Genomic DNA, 23,171 nt, shown 5'->3' on the forward strand with positions numbered 1-23,171 from the left:
CATAATAGAATCAGTGAAGGAACGTACCAACAGGACAGACAATCAGTATACAAAAAAAAAACAAACTCTGCAAAAACAAAAAGATAACAAAAAATAAAGAATAATAATAAATAAGAAATAAATATCAAGAACATGAGATGAAGAGTCCTTGAGAGTGAATCCATTGGTTGAGGGAACAGTTCAATGCTGGGGCATTGAAGTTTTCTTCTATGATTCAAGAGCCAGCTGTCTGAGGGGTAATAACTCTTCCTTGTGGTGTGAGTCTGGAGGCTCCTGTACCTTCTTCCTGATGGCAGCAGTGAGAAAAGAGCTTGAACTGGGTGGTGGGGTTCCCTGATATTGGATGGTGCTTTCCTGTGACATGCTGCATTTAGGTGTACTCAATATTGGGGAGGGCTTTACCTGTGATGGACTGGGCCATATCCGTTACAGTACTGTTGAAGTACATTGGTGTTTCCATACCAGAGTGTAATGCAGCCAGCCAATACTCTCCACCGCACATCTATAGAAGTTTGTCAAAGTTCTATATGTCATGCCAAATCTTCACAAACTTCTAAGGAAGTAGAGGCACTGCAGATTGGTAGGTTAATTGTTCTTTCTTCATAATTGCGTTTAAGTGTGGGGGCCAGGACAGGTCCTCTAAAATGATTACACTGAGGAATTTAAAGTTGCTGACCCTCTCCTCCTCTGATCCTCCAACAAGGGCTGGCTCATGGACTTCTGGTTTCCTTCTCCTGAAGTCAATAATCAGCTCCTTGGTCTTGCTGACATTGAGTAAGAGGTTATTGTGGTACCACTCAGCCAGATTTTCAATCTCCCTCCTCTATGCTGATCCGCCATCACCTATGATTTGGCCAGTGACAGTGGTATTGTCAGCAAGCTTAAATGTGGTATTGGAGCTGCGCTTAACCACACAGTCATGAGTGCAAAGTGAGTCGAGCAGGGGCCTAAGCACACAGCCTTGTGGTACACCTGTGCTGATGGAGATTGTGTAGGAAACGTTGCCAATCTGAACTAACTGGGGTCTACAAATGAGGAAATCGAGGATCCAATTGCACAAGCTTTGATGAGATTACAGTATTGAATGCCAAACTGTAGTTGATAAAGAGCATCCTGATGTATGCATCTTTGCTGTCCATATGTTCCGGGGTTGCGTGAGAGCCAACGAAATTGCATCTGACCTGTTGTGCCGGTAAGCAAATTGGAGCAGATCCAAGTTGCTTCTGAGTGAGGAGTTGATGTGTTTCATCACCAACCTCTCAAAATACTTCATCACTGTGGATGTAAGTACTACTGGACGATGGTCATTGAGGCTGGTCTCAATTTAAAAAAAAATATTTTGTTCTCATTTACACTTGGTATAGGAAATGACATTAAAAAATCTTGAATCTTGAATTTAAATTACCAATAGTCACATCATATATCACATTTAGTTCTTTCAGTACTGTATGATCTAAAGATGATTTCTGACCAAAAAAAATTGCATTAGAAAATTTCTGCAGGTGAAATTAGGAAACTGGACCATGCACTTCCAAACATGATCCACGTTACTGTGCTTCATGCATTGTTGTTTTTCTAGCATCAGGACACGCACCTAATGACAACAGTCATCACTTGTTGCAGCCCGTACTGTCAAATTGCTCAAAGCTCCAGACAACAACTAGCATGGGTTAGTCTCTGGAGATCCAGAGCATAATGTGCCATGTTCTTGGTTTACTCAGTATTTGTAGTGTTCTGTTATGAACAAAAGGAGTGAACAAAAGGCACTGTCACAGCTGACCGCAAATCTGATGCTCAATATTCCCTCTAAAGTTGTGAAAGTAATGTTAAAATCATCAGGGAGTGCTTGTTACATCACTTGGCTACTCAGCAGCCCTTTCTGTAGGTTTCTAGAATACCATCTAACAGCACTACAAACTTTATGATCGGCATTGCAGCTGATTTGAAAGGTTGGAGGCACAGAAATGTCCATCTGCAAAAGCCATTAAAACAGCCACCATATTATACATAAACCCTCTGAAGGTGTGTATTAATATTGAATTGATCTTTATTTTTCTACTGCTGACATATGTGAATTATTAGAAATGATAAGCAGAAGAATCAAACAAACTTAGGGGTAGAACTACTGTATTTCAGCTTCAGCAACCTGGATTCAATCCTGACCTTGGGTGCTGTTAGTATGGAGTGTGTATGTTCACACTGTGACTGCGAGATTTTCATTCCACATCCCAAAGGCATGCAGATTGGTAGATTAATTGTGGCTGTAAATTGCCCTGTGTGTTAATGTTGGTGGTAGAATCTGGGGAGGAGGGGAGTGGACTGTGGGGAGAATAAAATAAGTTCAGTGTACAATTAGTGCAAACAGGTGGTTGATGGTAGGCATGGACAGATGGTAGAATATCCTGCATACCTGCTGTATTTAAAAATAAAAATGGCTAAAATATGTCCTACACTTTTAACAGTTGCAATGTGGTAGTAATCAGGATTGTTAATGCAGTAGATTTTTTTTTGAGACAAAATGGAAATTGGTGGGCTGAGTAACTATAGGCCAGTCAGCCTGTTATCATTTCTGATTAACTTATTGATACAGGTCTGTGGCATATCAGAAATTGGCACATTGGAAGGCACAGACCTTGATCAAAGTCATTCATTGTTGATTTATTATTGGGAAAGTCATGTCTTATGACCTTGAATTATTGTTTAAGGAGGTAACAAAGTCAATGGGTGGTAGTGTATTTGATATATGAGACTGCCGATACCAGAATCTGGAGCACCAATCAATCTGCTAGAGGAACGCAGTGGGGGAAGCAGCATCTGCGGGGCCAATGGACAGAAATTGTTGACATTTCAGGTCGAAGCCCTACGTCAATAGTGTATTTGATACGGTTTGCATAGATTTAGCAAGGCTTTCAGTCCCATGGGACATAGTGATCAAGAAGGTAGAAGACAAAATACAAGAGATTGTATTGTTAAATATTGTCTCAGTAAATCATGATCAGGGTTTGTAGTGAATGCCAGTTCATACAAGGTGAAAGAGTGAACTGAAAAGTGGAGTAACTTCAGTGACTCAGTTTTTGACCAGGGTAGACATGAAAGGCTATATGTGTTCTATTGTACCATTCTGATAATTCTGTCTTTTTGATAGCAAACAGTCTGTGGCTTCGATCTCTTAAGAGCTAATGGCCAATCCTATGTCTGTGATGTTAATGGCTTTAGCTTTGTGAAGAATTCCATGAAGTATTATGATGATTGTGCTAAGATTTTAGGGTAAGATTTGTATTTGTTATTTTACTGATATTTTACTTTAAAGAACATTATTGAAGATTCTTAATCAAGGTTTATGTTATTGCAGAAACTTAGAAATTCTCGTCTCTGTATTCAAAATGATTATTTAATATGCATGTTGTGAAAAGTCATAATCCTGGTACTGATCCTCACAGGATTATACTGTATCATTCTCTATAGTAAGCAAAACATCCCCACCTCTCCCTGAGCCATTTTAGAGCCAATTTCAGTGACAGAATACCTGCATCCTTTTAGTTCAGGGGTTCCCCACCTGGATCCATGGACCCCTTGCTTGATGGTATTAGTCCATGGCATATAAAAGGTTGTAACCCCGGTTTAGTTCCATGTTTCTATTTTACAAGTGAGTTTGAGTGAAACCACTGGTATACTTTGTGCCAATGTTGCCAATTGCACCTGAAATAGAAACTTCGTATTTATACACAAATATTTTTTCCTCAAAATTCCTATTATTTTGAATGTAATTACAAAGTGGAAAATTCTCTTTTTGATTCCAGTGGACACATCCAAAAGCTTTTAGGTACATGTCAAATTTTAAGTCTGAATGCATTTGCAGTTAACAATTTACATTTTGAATGCTCTAAAAGCTATAATAATAGATATAATCATTTCACTCCTGATTTATTACTTCGTTGACAAATTGTTTTGATTATTTTACAGAAACATCATCATGCGAGAGTTAGCTCCACAATTTCGTATCCCATGGTCTATCCCTACTGAAGCAGAGGACATCCCTATTGTACCCACCACATCTGGCACTATGTAAGGATACAAGTAAATTTGGATTAAATGGATTTCTTTTTCTCAATCAGGAAATTTATCCTGAAACATTTTGTGCAAACTATTTCAAAACTTTTGGATTGCTTTCTAAAATTGCTACAAATTCAGCGTTACCTATTTTACCTGTACAGGATGGAGCTCCGTTGTGTGATTGCAGTCATAAGGCATGGGGATCGAACTCCAAAGCAAAAAATGAAAATGGAAGTGAGGCACCAGAGGTGAAGTGCAGCTTCATTTCTATTTAATGTTTGGCTTTATGCTTATTATTTTTATATTTGCTGTTTTTGAGGTTTTTCATCATGTACTTCAATTTTTCTTACTGAATTTTGTCTTTCTAAATTTGCAAATATGTTATAACATACACAATAGAAAATTTCGAAGAGGGCCGGCTGGTGGCGCAATGACACCAGCGCCGGATTCTGGAACGAAGGTTCCCAGATTGGAATCTAGTCGGGGCCGCTCCTGAGTATGCTTTCCATCCATGCCGGGTTGAGTGTCGAGATTGCAACTCGACTTCGTAAAATAAAGGGAAAAATACAGTGAAATGTCTGTGTGAGGAGTAGCACGCCACACAGTCTCTCTCTCTGCGCCTTGTAAAGGCATGAAAAAAGACGTCCTGCCAACATCGCACATGCATGCACGCAGACACACACGCATGCACGCACACACCAAAAAAAAAATTAATTTAGAAGTTTACTTATTTGGTACAAACAGCAGTAACACTTAAAAATTCACACAATTTTAAAAACAGTTATGTGTCATCTTCTTGCTTCTGTCTGATTTGCTGAATATTTTAAACAGTATTTCACTACGGAGTGAGAAGTATGTTACTTTATTTTATCTTCTCTTCATTGGCAGTCTATTCTGTTTGAGGATGACTTGTTTAAAGGATTGTGTCTAGATCCTTTGTTACTTCCCCTTCCCAACGCCACCCTCAGGAATCTAGGATGCATCTCACCTGGACCAGATAATTTATTCATTTTGTGTCATTTCTCATTTTTTCTCTTTATCAATTTTTTTTGTCCAACCAAAATCTCAAAAATTCCCCTCCTTGCTGAAACTCCAGTAATTTGTTTAAAAAATATTGATATTAATCACCTATTTAATATCGCAGACATGTCTTCTGATTCCAAGAATAGATTTCATTTTTAGTCTCTTGATTAGTGCCTTCTGTCCTCTTTCAGTCCTTTTCTCTGTCATGTTATTACTGAATATTTTACGTACCATTTTGTGTTTGCAGCCAGTATTTTTGCTGCTGTTTCTTTGCTTCACCTCCTTTCTGCAATCAGCCTGGATTCATTTGTATTAACTATGCCTTTTTTTCCCTCCCGCTCTGTTTTGCTTTCTATTGTTTGATTACCCAACAAGTTTTAACATTAATTTTATGTTCGTCTTTATGGGAATATTCCCAGACTATTGTTACCTTTCACAGATGCTTTCTCATCTGCTACTGCATGTTTCTGGCATCTTCTATTTCCATTTTAGGTGAAGCACTTCCAGATTTAAAGGTTTCCCATCGTTCAGTTACAATTTTGACTGCCAAATTTTGGTTCCAATTTACCCAAACCTGATCTGTTTTCATCCATTAAAGTTGGACCTTCTCCAATTGACTTATTTTTTTTTACTTTGGGAGAGGAAAAAGACCATTCCAAAGCAATTCCAAAACTTTTATTCTAGATGTTCCTCCAATGATACTTGTCCCAGGAACAGAGGTTCTTATATTTGAGCCACAACTCAAAGGAGAGACAAACCTCTTACAAGTTTATGTGTAGGAGACATAAACCACAAAATTGTACTGTATTTTATGCACTGGTTGGACGTATAAATGTTTTGCATTTGCTTTGAAATACTTACACCAGGGCAACGGAGCTGTGAAGTCAGCCTATTAGCGTGTATCAGTTTTCTATTAGCTCTGTGGTACCTGAAAGTTTGTGCAGCAGCTGTTTACTGTAAACTCACAAATTGTTCTCCAATGCTTTTAAGTGGGAGGTTACCACATTAATGATTTCTTACAGTGAAGATACTCTTTTTTATTATGAAAGCTGATTTAGCGACAGAACAAAAATTATTATCCATTTAGCCTAACAAATATAGATGTAATCCAGTTTCTAGTTGTGGCATACCATGTGATTCATATACTTTTATTTGAATTTTTTTTACTGTATTTTTTCTCTTCTCTTATTCCTGTTAGATTTTTTGATCTCTTTGAGAAATATAATGGATGCAAAGCAGGAAAAATAAAGCTCAAGAAGCCAAAGCAGCTACAGGTGAGTATTCCATCTTGAATTTTTAGTATAATAAAGATCAGAGTATTCTCATTAGGTGATGAACCTACCCTGCAGAATAGTAATTTTCCCTTTGGGCCTTTCACAAATTTTAAACAAACAGTAGCCTGTCAGTAAGAGTAAAGAAGTGACCTTGTAAGATAATCTTCTGTTGTTCTTTTTGAAGTTTACCTGAAGCCAGAATTTCTCTTTGGCTTCTCCGCGCATCCCTTATTCTTGATTTTAAATGGGTATGGAAATCTATTTTGTAATGTATGAATAAAGAGCAGTTTGGCCCTCAGGCTTTCTCCACAGTTCAATATGATCATGGCTGATGTGACTAATGGTGACTTTGCAATACTGTTACATACATAAGAAATAGGAGCAGGAGTAGGCCATCCGGCCCATGGAGGCTGCTGCGCCATTCAATAATATCATGGCTGATCTGTCCGTAAACTCAGCTCCGTCTACCTGCCTTTTCCCCTTAACCCTTAATTCCTTTACTATGTAAAAACCTATCTAACTGTTTCTTAAATATATTTAGTGAGGAAGCCTCAACTGCTTCCCTGGGCAGAGAATTCCACAGATTCACCACTCTCTGGGAAAAACATTTTCTCCTCATCTCCATCCTAAATCTTCTTCCCTGAATCTTGAGGCAATGTCTCTTAGTTCTAGTCTCACCTACCAATGGAAACAACTTTTCTACTTCTATCTTATCTATCCCTTTCAAAATTTTGTATGTTTCTCTAAGACCCCCCACTCATTCTTCTGAACTCCAGAGAGTATAGTCCCAGGCGACTCAATCTGTTCTCTTAGGTTAACCCCTTCATCCCTGGAATCAACCTGGTGAACCTCCTCTGCACTGCCTCCAAAGCCAGTATATCCTTCCTCAAGTATGGAGACCAGAACTGCATGCAGCACTCCAGGTGTGGTCTCACCAGTACCCTGTATCTTTGCAGCATGACCTCCCTGCTCTTGAATTCAATCCCTCTAGCAACGAAGGCCATCATTCCATTTGCCTTCTTAATAACCGGTTGTACCTGCAAGCCAACTTTTTGCGATTCACCAACAAGCACTCCCAAGTCCCTCTGCACAACAGCATGCTGCAATCTTTCACTGTTTAAGTAATAATCTGCTCTTCTATTATTCCTTCCAAAGTGGATGATCTTGCATTTACCAAAGTTGTATTCCATCTGCCAGACCTTGGCCCATTCACTTAACCTATCTATCGCTCTGCAGACTCTGCACATCCTCTGTACAATTTACTTTTCCGCTCAGTTTAGTGTCATCAGCAAATTTTGCTACGCTACACTCGGTCCCCTCTTCCAAAATCATCAATGTAAATGGTAAACAGCTGCAGGCCCAGCACCGACCCCTGCGGCACCCCACTCACCACTGACTGCCAACAGGAGAAACACCCATTTATACCAACTCTCTGTCTTCTACCAGTTAACCAATCCACTATCCATGCCAATACACTTCCTCCGACTCCATGTATCCGTACCTTATTTATAAGTCTCTTGTGCGGCACCTTATCGAACGCCTTCTGGAAATCCAAGTACTTGACATCCACCTGTTCCCCTCTATCCATTGCACTCATTACGTCCTCAAAGAACTCTAGTAAATTTGTCAAACAGGACCTGCCCTTTCTGAATCCATGCTGCGTCTGTCTAAGGGAACCACTCTTTTCTAAATGTTTTGCTATTTCTTAATGACGGCTTCAAGCATTTTCCCAACTACAGATGTTAAGCTAACTGGCCTATAGTTGTCCGTCTTTTGCCTACATCCTTTTTTAAAAAGTGACATGACATTTGCTGTCTTCCAGACCACGGGGACCTGCCCAGAGTCTAGAGAGTTTTGATAAATAATTATCAATGCGTTTACTATAACATCCACCAATTCTTTCAGCACCCTGGGATGCATCCCATCAGGACCAGGGGACTTATCCACCTTCAGGCCCTCTAGTTTGCTCATCACTGTCTCTTTAGTGACAGTGATTTTATTGAGGTCCTCACCTCCTGTTTTGTCCATAACATCCTTCTTTGGCTTATTAGACGTGTCCTTCACCGTGAAGACCGACACAAAATAGTCGTTCAATGCTTCAGCCATTTCCTTATCACCCAGTATCAATTTCCCCTTCTCGTCTTCCAAGGGACCTACGTTGACTTTAGCCACCCTCTTCTGCTTTATATATTTATAAAAACTTTTGCTATCTGTTTTTATACTTTGTGCTAATTTACTTTCATACTCTATCTTCCCTTTCCTTATTTCTTGTTTAGTTGTTCTCTGTTGCTTTTTAAAGTTTTCCCAATCCTCCAGTCTCCCACTACTCTTTGTGACTTTGTACTGTTAATCTTCTTACTTAATTAACTTAATTTAGTATTGTCTTACTTGCTTACTTAATAATTTATCTAATTGTGCCTAAAAATATCCAGTTGCTGTCCTTTGAGTAAGAGAGTTTCAGGCATAATCCTTGACAGAGAAAATGTCACTCCTTTGTCTTAAGTACACAACCATTAGCTTCATTCAGATTAGGCAATGTCCTGTCTGACATCCTGCCATTTTATCTGTTTCAGTTGAGTCTTTTACTCTGCAAAACTCTAGCAGATATAAACCTGGGTAACCTTTCTTCAAGCAACCCAGCTTTTTCAGGCGTTAGTTAAGTAAACCTTCTGAATGCTTTGCAACCTTCCTTAAGGGACTAGTTTTGCACCCTTAGTTCAGATCATGCCAAAATAAAAGCATTATCGAAGCCTTATAAATGCACAGATATGGTTTAGAGCTTGTGCTCCTGCTCTCTTTCTTTGCATGCAGCACAGATGTGATCTTCTCTGTTTCCACCCCTATCCCTCTGGCATGCCCTCTGCCATTTTCTTGAGTTGGAAGGATTTTCATTTGAGACTGAATGAAAAACCACAATGTTTAAGCAGATACTTTTGTTCAGCAAGTACTAAAGTTCTTAGAAATTGTTACAGCCTTAAGGGTTCCATCTCGCAGAATGCATAAGTCTTAACATCATCATGACTTGGCTTCGTGAACTAAGATTTAGGAAGGGGGCTGCCCATGTCTGCTGCAGGTTCGCTGGTGGCTGACGAGGCCAATACGGAACAGGCAGGTCCGGCCACAGTGGCTGCGAGGGAAATTCTGTTCTGGGTTTGGTGCTGCTGTGTCACGGTTCTTCCTCCTCCTCCTTTTGTCCTCAATGCCAGCTCTGCGTGCGTTCTCGAAGGAGGAGACAGACTGGTGAATGGTGTGTCGCCAGGCATCACGATCGGAGGCTAGATTAGACCACTGGCGATGGTCAATGTGACAGGCACCAAGGGATTTCTTCAGAGAGTCCTTGTACTTCTTCGGTGCCCCTCTGTCAGGGTGGCCAGTGGAGAGTTGGCTATACAGCACAATCTTGGGCAGGCGATGATCCTCCATCCTGGAGACGTGCCCTGCCCAGCGCAGTTGTGTCTTCAACAGCATGGCCTCGATGCTGGTGACCTCCGCCTGTTCAAGGACTTCGATGTTGGTGACAAAGTCACTCCAGTGGATGTTGAGGATGGTGTGGAGGCAGGGCTGGTAGAAATGCTCAAGGAGTCGTAGGTGGTGACAGTAGATGACCCACGACTCAGAGCCGTATAGGAGGGTGGTCAGTACAATGGCTCTGTACATGGTGATCTTTGTGCCTTTCTTCAAATGCTTGTTGTTCCAGACTCTTCTGTACAGCCTGCCAAATGCACTGTTTGCCTGTGCCAGTCTGTTGTCAATCTCCTTGTCGATCTTGGCATCTGACGAGATGGTGTACCCCAGCTAGCGGAACTGGTGGACTGTCTTCAGCTCTACCTCACCGATGGTGATGTGGGGAGGGTGGTAATCTTCCTGAGGTGCAGGCTGATGGAGAACTTTTGTCTTCTTCAAATTGACTTCCAGTCCAAAGAGCCCGGCAGCCTCTGCGAAGCAAGATGTTATACGCTGCAGGGCTGTCTCTGTGTGGGCAGCATCGTCAGCGAAGAGTAGCTCTCGGATGAGTTGCTCCAATGTCTTGGTGTGGGACTGTAGTCGCCTCAGGTTGAACAGGCTGCCATCAGTGCTGTATCGGATGAAGACACCGTCCTTGTCATCAAGCTCTTCTGTGGCCCTTTCGAGCATCATGCTGAAGAAGATGGTGAAGAGAGTCGGTGCGAGGACGCAGCCTTGCTTTACTCCGTTGCCTATTGGGAAGGGTTCTGAGAGGTCGTTGTTGTGTCTGACTTGGCCACTCTGATCTTCATGTAGCTGGATGACCATGCTGAGGAACTTTCGGGGGGGCATCCCAGTCGTTCCATGATTTGCCACAGACCTCCCCTGCTCGCGATGTGGAACACTTTGGTAAGGTCAACAAACATCATGTACAATCCCTTGTTCTGTTCCGTACATTTCTCTTGGAGCTTCCTGAGAACAAATACCATGTTGGTGGTGCTCCTGTTGGCTCTGAAGCCACACTGGCTCTCTGGAAGGTTGTCTTCTGCAATGATGGGCACCAGTCTGTTCAGGAGTACTCTTGTGAGGATTTTTCCTGCGATAGAGAGAAGAGTTATCTCCAACAGCTGGAGCAGTCGGACTTTTCCCCCTTGTTCTTGTACAGGGCGATGATGACTGCATCACAGAGGTCCTGTGGTAGTTTACCTTGTTCCCAGCAGGAGACAAAGAACTCATGGAGTTTGGTGTATAACGCTGGGCCCCCATGCTTCCAAATCTCAGGTGGGATTCCATCAACTCCCACTGCCTTGCCACTTTTCAGCTGCTCTATGGCCTTGACTGTCCCTTCTAGGGTTGGAATCTTGTCCAATTCTGTTTTCTCTGGCTGTTGTGGGATGCGATGAATTGCTGAGTCATGGACCATGCGGTTGGCGCTGAAGAGAGTCTGGAAATGTTCCGACCACCGGTTCGGGATGGACACCTTGTCTGTGAAGAGCGCCTGACCGTCTGCACTGCGCAAGGGACTCTGGACCTGATGCGAAGGGCCGTACACTGCTCTCAGAGCTTCATAAAGCCCTCTGCAGTCACTGGTGCCTGAGCAAAGCTGAGTTCTCTTTGTGAGGTTGGTCCACCACACATTCTGAATCTCTCGAAACTTGCGCTGGAGGTTGCTGCATACAAGGCGGAAGGCTGCTTTCTTATCAGGACAAGACAGCTGAGAAAGGTGCGCCTGGTGGGCGGATCTCTTTTTTGCCAGCAATTCTTGGATCTCCTGGTTGTTTTCATTGAACCAGTCCTTGTTCTTCTTTGTGGAAAACCCTAGGACTTCTTCAGAGGTGTGCAGGATGGTGGTTTTTAGGTGCTCCCGAAGCGCTTCTGGAGAGGAGTCTGTAGGATCCTGAAACCTCGACTGAAGATTCGTCTGAAAGTCAGCTTTCACTTCAGCTGACTAGAGGTTGCCAACCTGAAACTTCTTCCTTGGAGCGCCTCCTCTCTTTGGCTTGGGTTTGAAATGGAGACTGAGTTTGCAGCGGACAAGACAATGGTCTGTATGACACTGCGCTAGGCATCACTCGGGTGAGTAAGGTCTCTCTGGTGCACCAGGATGTAGTCTATGAGGTATATGTAGTATATGCTGACTGTGGAGTGACACGTATTCCCTGAGACTGCATGGATTTCCTTCAGGTACTCTGGTTTCATCCTACATCCCAAGGGCTTGCAGGTCATTAAGGTAACTGGCCACTGTAAAATTGCCTGTAGTGGGTGAGTGGGTGGTCAAATCTGGGTGAAACTGATTGGAGTGGAAAGAGAATAAAAAGTGGGATTAATGTAGGATTATTCTAAATGGGTGGTTGATGGTCAACATAGTGTAGACTCAGAGGGCAGGACAATCTGTATCTCTGCTGTGTCTATAAATTAAAAAAAAAAAAGTTGTTTGAACTGGCTGATTAGTGGTTCATGTATTGCCTTAAACGACAATAGACTTAATACCTAATTGGAAAATACTGCTTGAAGCAGTAACCCTGCAAGGTAGTTAAAATCAAAATAGGGGAAAGACCATCGTCGTTTAAATGGAATAAAATGGAGCATTGACCATATTAGAAGAAAATAAAGATAAAATGCAAATGCTGGAAACCTGAAATAATATCAGAAAATATTGGAAGCATTCAGCAGGCTTTTCCCAGTTCTGACAAAAGGTCTTTGACCTGAAATGTTAATTCTATTCTCTTTCCACTGATACTGCCTAATGTGGAAAGTGATTACTGGGTTTTCTGTTTTTATGCCCTCGTTTATAATGTTTCTCTGTAGGTGAATATATAAGATAGAAGCAGGAGAAGGCCTTAAGGCTCTCTTGAGCCTGACCTACCATTCAGTAAGATTGTGACTGATTCTTCACCTCTGTTCATGTTCCTGCCTGTTTTTTTTTCATTTATGTTTATTGATTTTCTTAGAGTCCAAGCATCTGAGCTCTGTTTGTACTTAGTGACTAAACATCTGCATCACTGCCTTTAGGATCTTGTATGTTTCAAAAAGATCATCCCATATTTTTTAAATTCCAAAGAGCGAAGGTCCAACTTTTAGCCATTTGAATCTTGTGTCAGGGCTGTCTTCATTGCTATTCTTTCTGAAATAATAGGTTTAGGAGAAGCCTGTATGCACCCTGTTAGTTTTGGTCAGACACCTGTTTCAGTGAGATCACCTCTGATTATTCTAAACTTTAGTTAATTTGGACTATTCATCCTCAATTTTTTTTATCCTAGAAATCATTCCAGTGTATCTATTACAGAAATAAAACAACTTGTGTCTCTCTAAGCAAACTCTCAGCAAACCACTGGATAATTGTAGCAAGACATCGCAATTCGTTGTTCTACCCCTTGCAAAAAAGGCTAATGTAACACTTAGTTTTGAAACCAGCACTGCCAAACTCCTATCTATACTAACATCTGCTGGTTTCTAAAAATTCAAATAAAGAGCTCTGCTATTTTCTTAAAAACAAAACAACACATTAAATTCCATCTGCCTTTTTCAAGCACGCTCACATAATCTAGCAAGGGCACTTTACAGGTTCTCTGTAATCCTCAGTGGGCATAATTTTGCCAGTTTTATGTTACCAGCATATAGTCTTGTAATCTAAATCACAGGTTTGGACAGCAAATAATTGAAGGTTTAGCATTGTTTGATTTTTGATTCTGTATTTGTACATGTGTAAAGTGCAATGAATCTGAACAAATATAATGAACATTTGTTTTAATGTTTTTCAGGAAGTCTTGGATATTGCAAGGCATCTTTTGGCAGAACTGGGTCAGAATAATGACTCAGAAATAGAAGAAAGTAAATCAAAACTTGAGCAACTTAAAACAGTGCTTGAAATGTGAGTACCAGAGAAATTCTACTCTATGATAATACACATATGAAAAGTAAATAGATATTTGTAAGGACATGCATCCAGAAATTCTGCTTTTAAGTCAGCCACTGTTATGATCCTGGTCTTAATTGAAAATGTGTTTGTTTTAGGCTGTGCTTCACAGGTTAACTACAGATCCATTTTGTCTCTAATTGGGAGTGTGCTGGTGGTACTGATCTTGCATCAGGTGTAACTAAAATGTCAAATGATCTTGATGGGCTTTATAATTCACGAAGCCTGCAGAAACCTGTCAAAGGATTCCTCTAACATAGCAAATTGTTCCCATGTAATCCTCTGCTTAGTATCAAATTTTGTCAGATCTTCCTTCTGCAAAGTATTTTTGGAAAACTGCAGAACAGTTCACAGCTTTCTATTAATTTCTCCAAATGTTACATAGATGGAAGCATTTTTGGCCTGCCTGTATGATGACGATACATTGCACAAGGCACATTCATGTGTAGTCATTGTTTTAGGCATGGGCAGTTTCAGACAGTAGGTCAAATTGGGATTTAAAAATTTAAATGGAATTACTAAGAACACACACTTAAATAATTCACATACATTAAGTAAGAGTCGCCTGTTTTACTGATGAAGTCTGTGTTTCAATATTCCTCTCCATTGATTTTAGCATATATGATCAAGAATAAGCTCCTAATTTATTCATGTCTGACCTTCAATCTCCTTTAACCATTTTTACTGTAGGACTCCACCTGCTTCCTGAACAGAAATCTAATGATTTGCCTTGGAAATCCCAATTCATTAATAGCCTCTACTGAGAATTTGCTTTTGTCTGGAAGTTATTCTTGACTTCTCTTAGTAGCCTTGTATATGCATATTATATCTCCTTTGCTCTGGATTCCTCTAACACAGTAAACTATTCCCATGTCTTCCTCTGCTTAGTGTCAAATTTTGTCATTCTTCTGCAAAATATTTTTGGAAAACTGCAAAACAATTCACAGCCTTCTATTAATCTTTTTTTAAATATATATTGACAGGTATGGCCATTTTTCTGGAATAAATCGTAAAGTTCAATTAACATACCTGCCCCTTGGGTGTCCAAAGACTTCAAGTGAAGAAGATGGTAGGCATTCAGACATCATTTTTCTTTGATTCTTGGCTTTTTAAAAGTACATTAATTAGCATTGTTTAATATTTTTTGTGAACTTTACACCTATAATGGAACTGTTCGCTCCAGGTAACACTTCATAATAATGACTAAATATCTTTAATTAACACACTTGGCAAGTCACTGTAAAAAAAAAAAAAATTGCACCCAATTATTTGGGTTGGCAATAATTTTAACTGAAAGGATGTAGCTTATGATGCCTTTCCACTGGAGTCTCAAACCAAGTCTTAGTCCTTTATAGTTAGAAAAAGTTCTGAATGAATTACTATACCTTACCTACAGAAAACAAGAAGGAAGAGCCTTCTCTGCTGCTGGTGTTAAAGTGGGGTGGAGAGCTGACTCCAGCAGGCAGGGTCCAAGCTGAAGAGCTAGGTCGTGCTTTCAGATGTATGTATCCAGGAGGACAAGGTAAAAGAAATAAATGATATTTGTTTCCTAATCTCTTCACTAACAGCTAACTGCTAATTGTCGGACACTATCACCATGATTTTCAAAATGGTTATTAACTTTCTCCTTCTAAAAAGTAAACATCAAAGTTGTGTTTTAACTATGCTCGTTTTGCCCTGCACAATGCAATGATGACAGAACCAAGTGAATTTCAAAATCTGGTAAAAGTTAACTACAATTGGAACCTTGGCATCCTAAGTAAAGTATAAGTGACAGTGTTTATACTAAAACCAAACTTCCTCCAACTGCAAAAGTAACTTATTGGTTGCAAATCATTTTGGCATTGTAGCTGTGGGTAGAGTGCCACATTCTTTACTCACTTGGCATGCAAAGCATATTTTTAAATCAACGTTATTGAGCTGAAGAATACTTAATAATAATTCATTAGGATTTTACTTCAAAAGACTGGCAGTGTGAGATAACCGTTGTAGAAACCATTTTGGTCAATGTTGACATTTTTTGGCATGATGTAGGAGCTAGTGAGCATTGATATGGCTTGGAAGCTAATGGTGACAGGCAAGGTTGGTTTAAGTCCAATCATGGGAACTGTGACAGGTAAAAATAGCCCTAACACCAACTGATAATAGGAGTACCTGGAAGCTTGAAGGTTGGCATGAAACCATGCTTCAGAATGAAATCAAACTTAACAATAATTTCCTGTGATGAAATCTTAATGAATATTCATCAGTTCAGGCTGCATGTGTGGGAAGAAAAACAAAGTTAATGTGGTTAAAGACTCTTCATCAGAATTGGGAAAGAACCAAATGCAGATCATTATGCTGCAGGGACGTTGGGAGAGTGGGATGTCTCTTGTAGAGTAAGACCTTAGTAACCATGGGAATAAGCTGCAAACAATGTTATCTGGTCAATGAGTTAATGGGAGTAGTTTGGTAGTGAAAACATAGAATGGAGACAGGAGGCTACAGATGCTGGAATCTGGAGCTCCACAAGATGTACCACAGGAACTCAGTAGGTCAAGCAACATCATTGAAGGGTAATTGACCGAACACGTTTTGATTTGAGACCCTTCATGTGACTCTCGACTGGACAATAAAATGCAGCAATTGTACAATGCAGAACAGGAATACATGCCCAATAGTTAAAGGTGGTCATGTCCTTCACTTCGAAAGAAAGAAAAAATAAATGGAGGGAGGGTTGGTTAAAGAACAAAAAGAAGCTGGGTCAATATCACAGGTGGTTGACTGATACAGATATAGAAATAAAGTCACCTGAGGTTCAATATTGAGTCCTGAAGGCAGCAATGTGCCCAGATTGAAGATGAGAGGTTTCTTAAGCTTGCATTGGGCCTCATTGTAACAGTACAGGAATTGCATACCAGCAAGTCAGAATGAAAGCAAGAAGATGAATTAAAATGGAAAGCAACGGGAAGGTTGGGATTATCCGTCCATATTGAGTGCAAGTGTTTTGTAAAGTACTTTAGTCTGTTTTCTCCAGTTTAGAAGATACCACATTGTGAACATGATGGAGTAGACTCGATTAGAATAGTCATCTGTTTGGTCCCTGGATGGGAGGTAGAGGTGAAAAGGCAGATGTGTCATTACCTGTAGTTCCCAGGTAAAGTGCTGCAAGGGCAGTGGCTGGTGGGAAGATCTGACCATGGAATCATGAACTGATGGATCCCTGCAAAATGTGGGACAAAGAGAAGGGTGGATGTGTCTGATGGTGGAATCTTTTCAAAGGTGGTGAAAATTGCAGTGACTGATCCATCAAACGCAGAGGCTAGTGGGATGGAAGGTGAGGACGAAACAAGCTCAAACCTTCTGTCCTGGAGGAGAATGGTCACATGGAAACCAGCATATTGTGCTCAAAGGCCTTGTTAACAGAGGGAGAAAGGAGGCAACATCTACTTTGCTCTGCATTTTCTAACTCCTCCACTTTTTAGTCTATGTTCTTGATTTCAAACCACTCCCATTCAATCGTTGACCAGATAATCGCACCTTTACCCTATTTCTGACATCCCTCCTCCCCACCGTCCATTGCAGTTCTAACAAAAGGTCTTTGACCTGTAATGTTAATTCTGTTTCTCTTCAAACAGACGCAGGTTGTCCTGCCGACTGTGCTCAACATTTCCTGTTTTTATTACAGATTTCCAGCACCTGCAGTTGTTTTGAATTTCTCACAGATTAACTCAATTTGAAATGAACAAATTTAACATCTGACAACATGATCTCGGGCACAGCAACTCATTGGTTTAGAATCCCATTACTCATCTAGGCTACACTGAGAGCAGCTACCGAACCCTTTGACTTTAATCATACCAGGTCTAAATCCTGGAATCTGTACTCATCACCATTGTGAGAGTACTACAGCAGTTAAGAAGGTTACTCAACCCTGTCTGCTCAAAGAAGGTTAGGGATTGGCAATAAATACTGGGCTGGCCAGGCAATATCCAGTTTTCAAATAGTGAATTAAAGTAACAGACAGGAGTATTCTTTAAAATGTGTGCCTATGGAGCCATCCAGAGGCTAGATTATGTAATGGACTTGCAACTACTCTGTAGGTGACTGAAACATGTCACCTAGTTGTCAAGCATCACAAATAAGGATTGTGCACAAAAATGCAGCATTACAGAATGCTTGCCGTACACTTGGCTTGTCAAATCTATATGGCCATTTTTAAAGGGTAGTCCTAGCTGATTCTTCACTACATTCTCTTGACAAAGTGCTACATATTGTTTCCTTTTAGAGACTTCTTCAGCACCCTTTAGAACACTGCTTACAAATCTGCTTCCATTACTATCCTGGCAGTGCATTTCAGACCTTAACTGCTCACTGTATAAGAAAAGATTATCCCCATGTTACTTTTGGCTTTGTGACTACCAGTTCTTGATCCCTGCATCAAAGGGAACAGTTAAGGAACATAAGAAGTAGGAGCAGACACTGACCATTCAGCTCCTTGAGCCAGCTCGACCATTCAACAAGATTATGGCTGCTCTTCTTTCCAACCTATTCTTTAAGATGTGTGCTTATGGAGCCATACAGAGGCTAGATTATGGAATGGACTTGCAACTACTCTGTAGGTGACTGAAACATGACACCTAGTTGTCAAACATCACAAATAGGATTTATGCACAAAAATTCCGACCTATTTCGATATCCCTTAATTCCTGTGATATTCAAAACTCTTATCGCAATCAGTATTGAATGAAATTGATCTTTGAGCCTCCAGAGCCCTCTTGAGGTGAAAATTGAAGTAGGCATTACTAAATAAGATCAATATTCTGTAAGCAAGAATTTTATGTCACCCTGATGCAAATGCTGATTAAGGAAGTCCAATTCTTATCCTATTGTGTTTTGCACATGGGGTCTGTTGATTTAAATAGTCATAAAATCACTATGGTGCATGCTGAGGCCATTTAACTCTATAAATCAAACAACTCATCTTCTCACCTGTAGCCCTGCAAATTTATTTCTTTAAAGCCTCTATCCAACTTCCTTTTGAAATCAATGATTGAGTCCACTTCCACCAACCTCAGAGGCTTAGATCTAATAGTATTCATCTGCTGGATTTTTAGTTCTTCTGTTATACTTGTTATAGTTGGAAAAGTATATTATTTTATACTTGTAATTCCTTCCAGCTTGCTTTCTGCATTTGTACATTAAATGTTATTTCAGGAGATTATGCAGGATTTCCAGGCTGTGGTTTGCTGCGATTGCATAGTACATATCGTCATGATTTGAAGATCTATGCTTCAGATGAAGGGAGAGTTCAGATGACAGCGGCAGCATTTGCTAAGGTTTGAGAAACCAAAAATGTTGTGCTTATAACGCGCATAAAATGTTAAAACTATGTTGCCAGTTAACACTGGAATCTTAATTTTTAGATTATTTCTGTTTGAAGGATGGTATTTTTCTCAAGATATATTATTGTAATGAATCTCATTCACTAACTTGACATGCTAATAGTGTTACTATCACAAACCCATCAAGTAATTAGCTGTGTATGTCAATCATTTTCAATCTTTGCATATTATTTATGGATGACAATACAAGATTCTCTTGATGAGTACTGACTACAGATCATTCATCTGGAAAACAACTGTTTTCTTCCCTTTCATTCGATAATCTCCACCTTCTTACTCAGCATCCAAATATTTCAGTGGGTTAATTTGTAAGTGGTAGGTTCACTATGAACTTAGGTTTCTAATGCAGTTCTAAATGAAGCAATGGAGACTCTTGAAGATGCTATCCTCTGTAATTTAAAATAATTAAGGACTATGTTCGGCTTCAAACAATTTTTGCACTGATGTTCTTATTGTAAATTCATATAAATAGGAAAATGTCACCTTCAACTGCTTAGAAGTTGTAGAGGGAAAAAAAGTACTTTAGGACTTATTAATTCTTCCAATTTGAATCTGAGAGTTCCCAATTTTAATGAAATGAAGTTCAGTTTTATATTAATCTTTCCCACTTCCTTTTTAAGAACCCAGTAACTCTCTCTTCCACAGAAAATATGTTTTCTCAAGAAGTCTCTTCCTTGGTTGTTTAAATTTGAGAAGTTCCAGTTATACAGTATTTCTAACTTTTTTTGAAACTCATTATAAACCTTGTGGATTTGATTGCCTGTCAATGAAATCTGTATGCAATGAGAAAGTACTTTTAAAATAAATAAATGTTCACAAAGCCATATTATAGCCATTGCATGTATTGGATTAAAGTGCATTACCATCCAAGAGAGTTAAGTTGTAGATCCTATTGAGAAAATTTGATTGACTGACAAGTTTAGTCTTTCAAATTTACATTGGGTCTTCTATGCTAACTGAAGTAAGTGAGTTTATAATTTGGCAATACTTGTATTGGACAGTAGGTTTTGAAATATTCACAGGATAAGATCTTAATGAACCGATTAAATATTTAGCAATATCTGTCATGCTGGCAATATTAGTGATCAATTACTTAATAAATATTGCAGCCTTTGGCTTGATGTAATATGCTTTGTGTGTTCTCAGAATTGGGTTGACTTTGATCAGAAAGCATGCAAATTGGGAAAGCCTAGATATGTGAAATTTGGTTAATTTATTATAGAAGAGGTTCTGGCTAGAAGTGATTTAAGATGTGGACTATCTGATACACAACAAATGGAATGCATCTTATTTTTGTGTAAAATGATAATGTCTAAAATTGGTGTTGACTATTTGTAACTAGGGATTGCTTGCGCTGGAAGGGGAGCTAACCCCAATTCTTGTACAGATGGTTAAAAGTGCTAACATGAATGGCTTGTTAGACAGTGACAGTGATTCCCTGAGTAGTTGTCAGCAGCGAGTTAAAGCTCGGCTTCATGAGATTCTGCAGAAAGACCGAGACTTCACTGTTGAAGATTATGAAAAGGTATGTGATTGACATCTTATTTCCAGTTTCTCATTTAATCATGTGACAAGAACTATACTTAATGATTTTTTGCTCATAAAGATAAAGCATATAGATAACATCTTTGCACAACAAAATTTTGTTTAATGTGAATAAACTGAAATATGTATGCAGTTCCTCGAAATATAACAATATTTCTTCATATCAACACAACTCTTTACATTCATGCAGTGGTGAAATGTAAAGAAAATACCAAAGCCTTTCACAAAAATCAAAAATGTGGATTGTGTAATAAGGTTTCAGGGTGTTCCTAAAAACTTATTGTAAGGTTTTATTTTAAACTTGTGATAGGAAGAGAGAGTTGTGATTAAGTGTAGATAAAAAGGTATTTAGAAGAAAAGAGGTGGAAAAGTTGATAGAGAAGATTCTGAGAGGCAGGATTTATGAACATTTGGAAGGGCATACTATGATTAGCAATAATCAGCATGGCTTTGTCAAAGGCAAGTGATGCCTTACGAGCCTGATTGACTTTTTTGAGGATGTGATTAAACACATTGATGAAGGTAGAGCAATAGATGTAGTGTATATGGACTTCAGCAAGGCATTTGATAAGGTACCCCATGCAAGGCTTATTGAGAAAGTAAGGAGGCATGAGATCCAAGGGGACATTGCTTTGTGGATACAGAACTGGCTTTGCCACAGAAGGCAAAGAGTGGTTGTAGATGGGTCATATTCTGCATGGAGGTTGGTGACCAGTGGTGTGCCTCAGGGATCTGTTCTGGGACTCCTACTCTTTGTGGATTTTTATAAATGACCTGGATGAGGAAGTGGAGGGTGTTAGTAAATTTGCTGATGACACAAAGGTTGGAGGTGTTGTGGATAGTGTGGAGGGCTGTCAGAGGTTACAGCGGGACATTGATAGGATGCCAAATTGGGCTGAGAAGTGGCAGATGGAGTTCAACCCAGATAAGTGTGAGGTTGGTCATTTTGGTAGGTCAAATATGATGCAGAATATAGTAGTAATGGTAAAACTCCTGGCAGCGTGGAGGATCAGAGGGATCTTGGGGTCCGAGTCCATAGGACACTCAAAGCTGCTGTGCAGGTTGATTCTGTGCAAGGGTGCATTGGCTTTCATAGATCATGGAATTGAGTTTAGGAGCCGAGAGGTAATGTTGCAGCTACAGTGGTATGCAAAAGTTTGGGCACCCCGGTCAAAATTTCTGTTACTGTGAATAGCTAAGCGAGTAAAAGATGACCTGATTTCCAAAAGGCATAAAGTTAAAGATGACACATTTCTTTAATATTTTAAGCAAGATTACTTCTTTATTTCCGTCTTTTATAGTTTCAAAATAACAAAAAAGGAAAAGGGCCTGAAGTTTAACAGTTCTTTTCATGAAATTCTGCACCCTTTTTTCACCTAACATACCTTTGCTCATTGCGGCCAAAATTCAGCGTCAGAAGTTTGCAAAGGAACATCTAAACAAACCTGATGCATTTTGGAAACAAGTCCTGTGGACTGATGAAGTTAAAATAGAACTTTTTGGCCGCAATGAGCAAAGGTATGTTTGGAGAAAAAAGGATGCAGAATTCATGAAAAGAACACCTCTCCAACTGTTAAGCACGGGGGTGGATTGATCATACTTTAGGCTTGTGTTGCAGCCAGTTGCACTGGGAACATTTCACTGGTAGAGGGAAGAGTGAATTCAATTAAATACCAGCAAATTCTGGAAGCAAACATCACACCATCTGTAAAAAAAAAAGCAGCTGAAGATGAAAAGAGCGATGGTGGTGGAGGCGGCTTCTGCAACAGGATAATGATCCTAAACACACCTCAAAATCCACAATGGAATACCTTAAAAGGCACATGCTGAAGGTTTTGCCATGGCCCTCACAGTCCCCCGACCTAAACATCATCGAAAATATGTGGATAGACCTAAAAAGAGCAGTGCATGCAAGACGGCTGAAGAATCTCACAGAACTGGAAGCCTTTTGCAAGGAAGAATGGGTGAAAATCCCCCAAACAAGAATTAAAAGACTCTTAGCTGGCTACAGAAAGCGGTTACAAGCTGTGATACTTGCCAAAGGGGGTGTTACTAAGTACTGACCATGCAGGGCCCAAACTTTTGCTTCGGGCCCTTTTCCTTTTTTGTTATTTTGAAACTGTAAAAGATGGAAATAAAAAAGTAATCTTGCTTAAAATATTAAAGAAATGTGTCATCTTTAACTTTACACCTTTTGGAAATCAGGTCATCTTTTACTCGCTTAGCTATTCACAGTAACAGAAATTTTGACCAGGGGTGCCCAAACTTTTGCATGCCATTGTATATAGGACCCTGGTCAGACCCCACTTGGAGTACTGTTCTGAGTTCTGGTCGCCTCACTACAGGAAGGATGTGGAAACCATAAAAAGGGCGCAGAGGAAATTTACAAGGGTGTTACCTGGATTGGGGAGCATGCCTATGAGAATAGGTTGAGGGAACTCGGCCTTTTCTCATTGGAGCAATGGAGGATGAGAGGTGACCTGATGGAGGTATATAAGATGATGAGAGGCATTGATCGTGTGGATAGTTAAA

At 39.9% G+C, this 23,171-nt stretch overlaps 1 protein-coding gene across 9 annotated transcripts in view; it reads left to right on the forward strand.

Moving 5' to 3' along the window:
- ppip5k2 (diphosphoinositol pentakisphosphate kinase 2) overlaps positions 1–23,171 on the forward strand; it is a 113,581-nt gene that overhangs the window by 22,362 nt on the left and 68,048 nt on the right. For all 9 annotated transcript variants that reach the window (XM_072281338.1, XM_072281344.1, XM_072281342.1 and 6 more), the window contains 9 exons: positions 3,146–3,267; positions 3,964–4,065; positions 4,215–4,301; positions 6,275–6,350; positions 13,556–13,665; positions 14,694–14,779; positions 15,107–15,232; positions 18,907–19,028; positions 20,437–20,619. In XM_072281338.1, coding sequence (XP_072137439.1) covers positions 3,146–3,267; positions 3,964–4,065; positions 4,215–4,301; positions 6,275–6,350; positions 13,556–13,665; positions 14,694–14,779; positions 15,107–15,232; positions 18,907–19,028; positions 20,437–20,619 — 1,014 coding nt within the window. The remainder of the gene's footprint in view (positions 1–3,145; positions 3,268–3,963; positions 4,066–4,214; positions 4,302–6,274; positions 6,351–13,555; positions 13,666–14,693; positions 14,780–15,106; positions 15,233–18,906; positions 19,029–20,436; positions 20,620–23,171) is intronic.

The sequence above is a fragment of the Mobula birostris genome, chromosome 17 (assembly GCF_030028105.1).
Source record: "Mobula birostris isolate sMobBir1 chromosome 17, sMobBir1.hap1, whole genome shotgun sequence".
In the NCBI taxonomy this organism is placed as follows: domain Eukaryota; kingdom Metazoa; phylum Chordata; class Chondrichthyes; order Myliobatiformes; family Myliobatidae; genus Mobula; species Mobula birostris.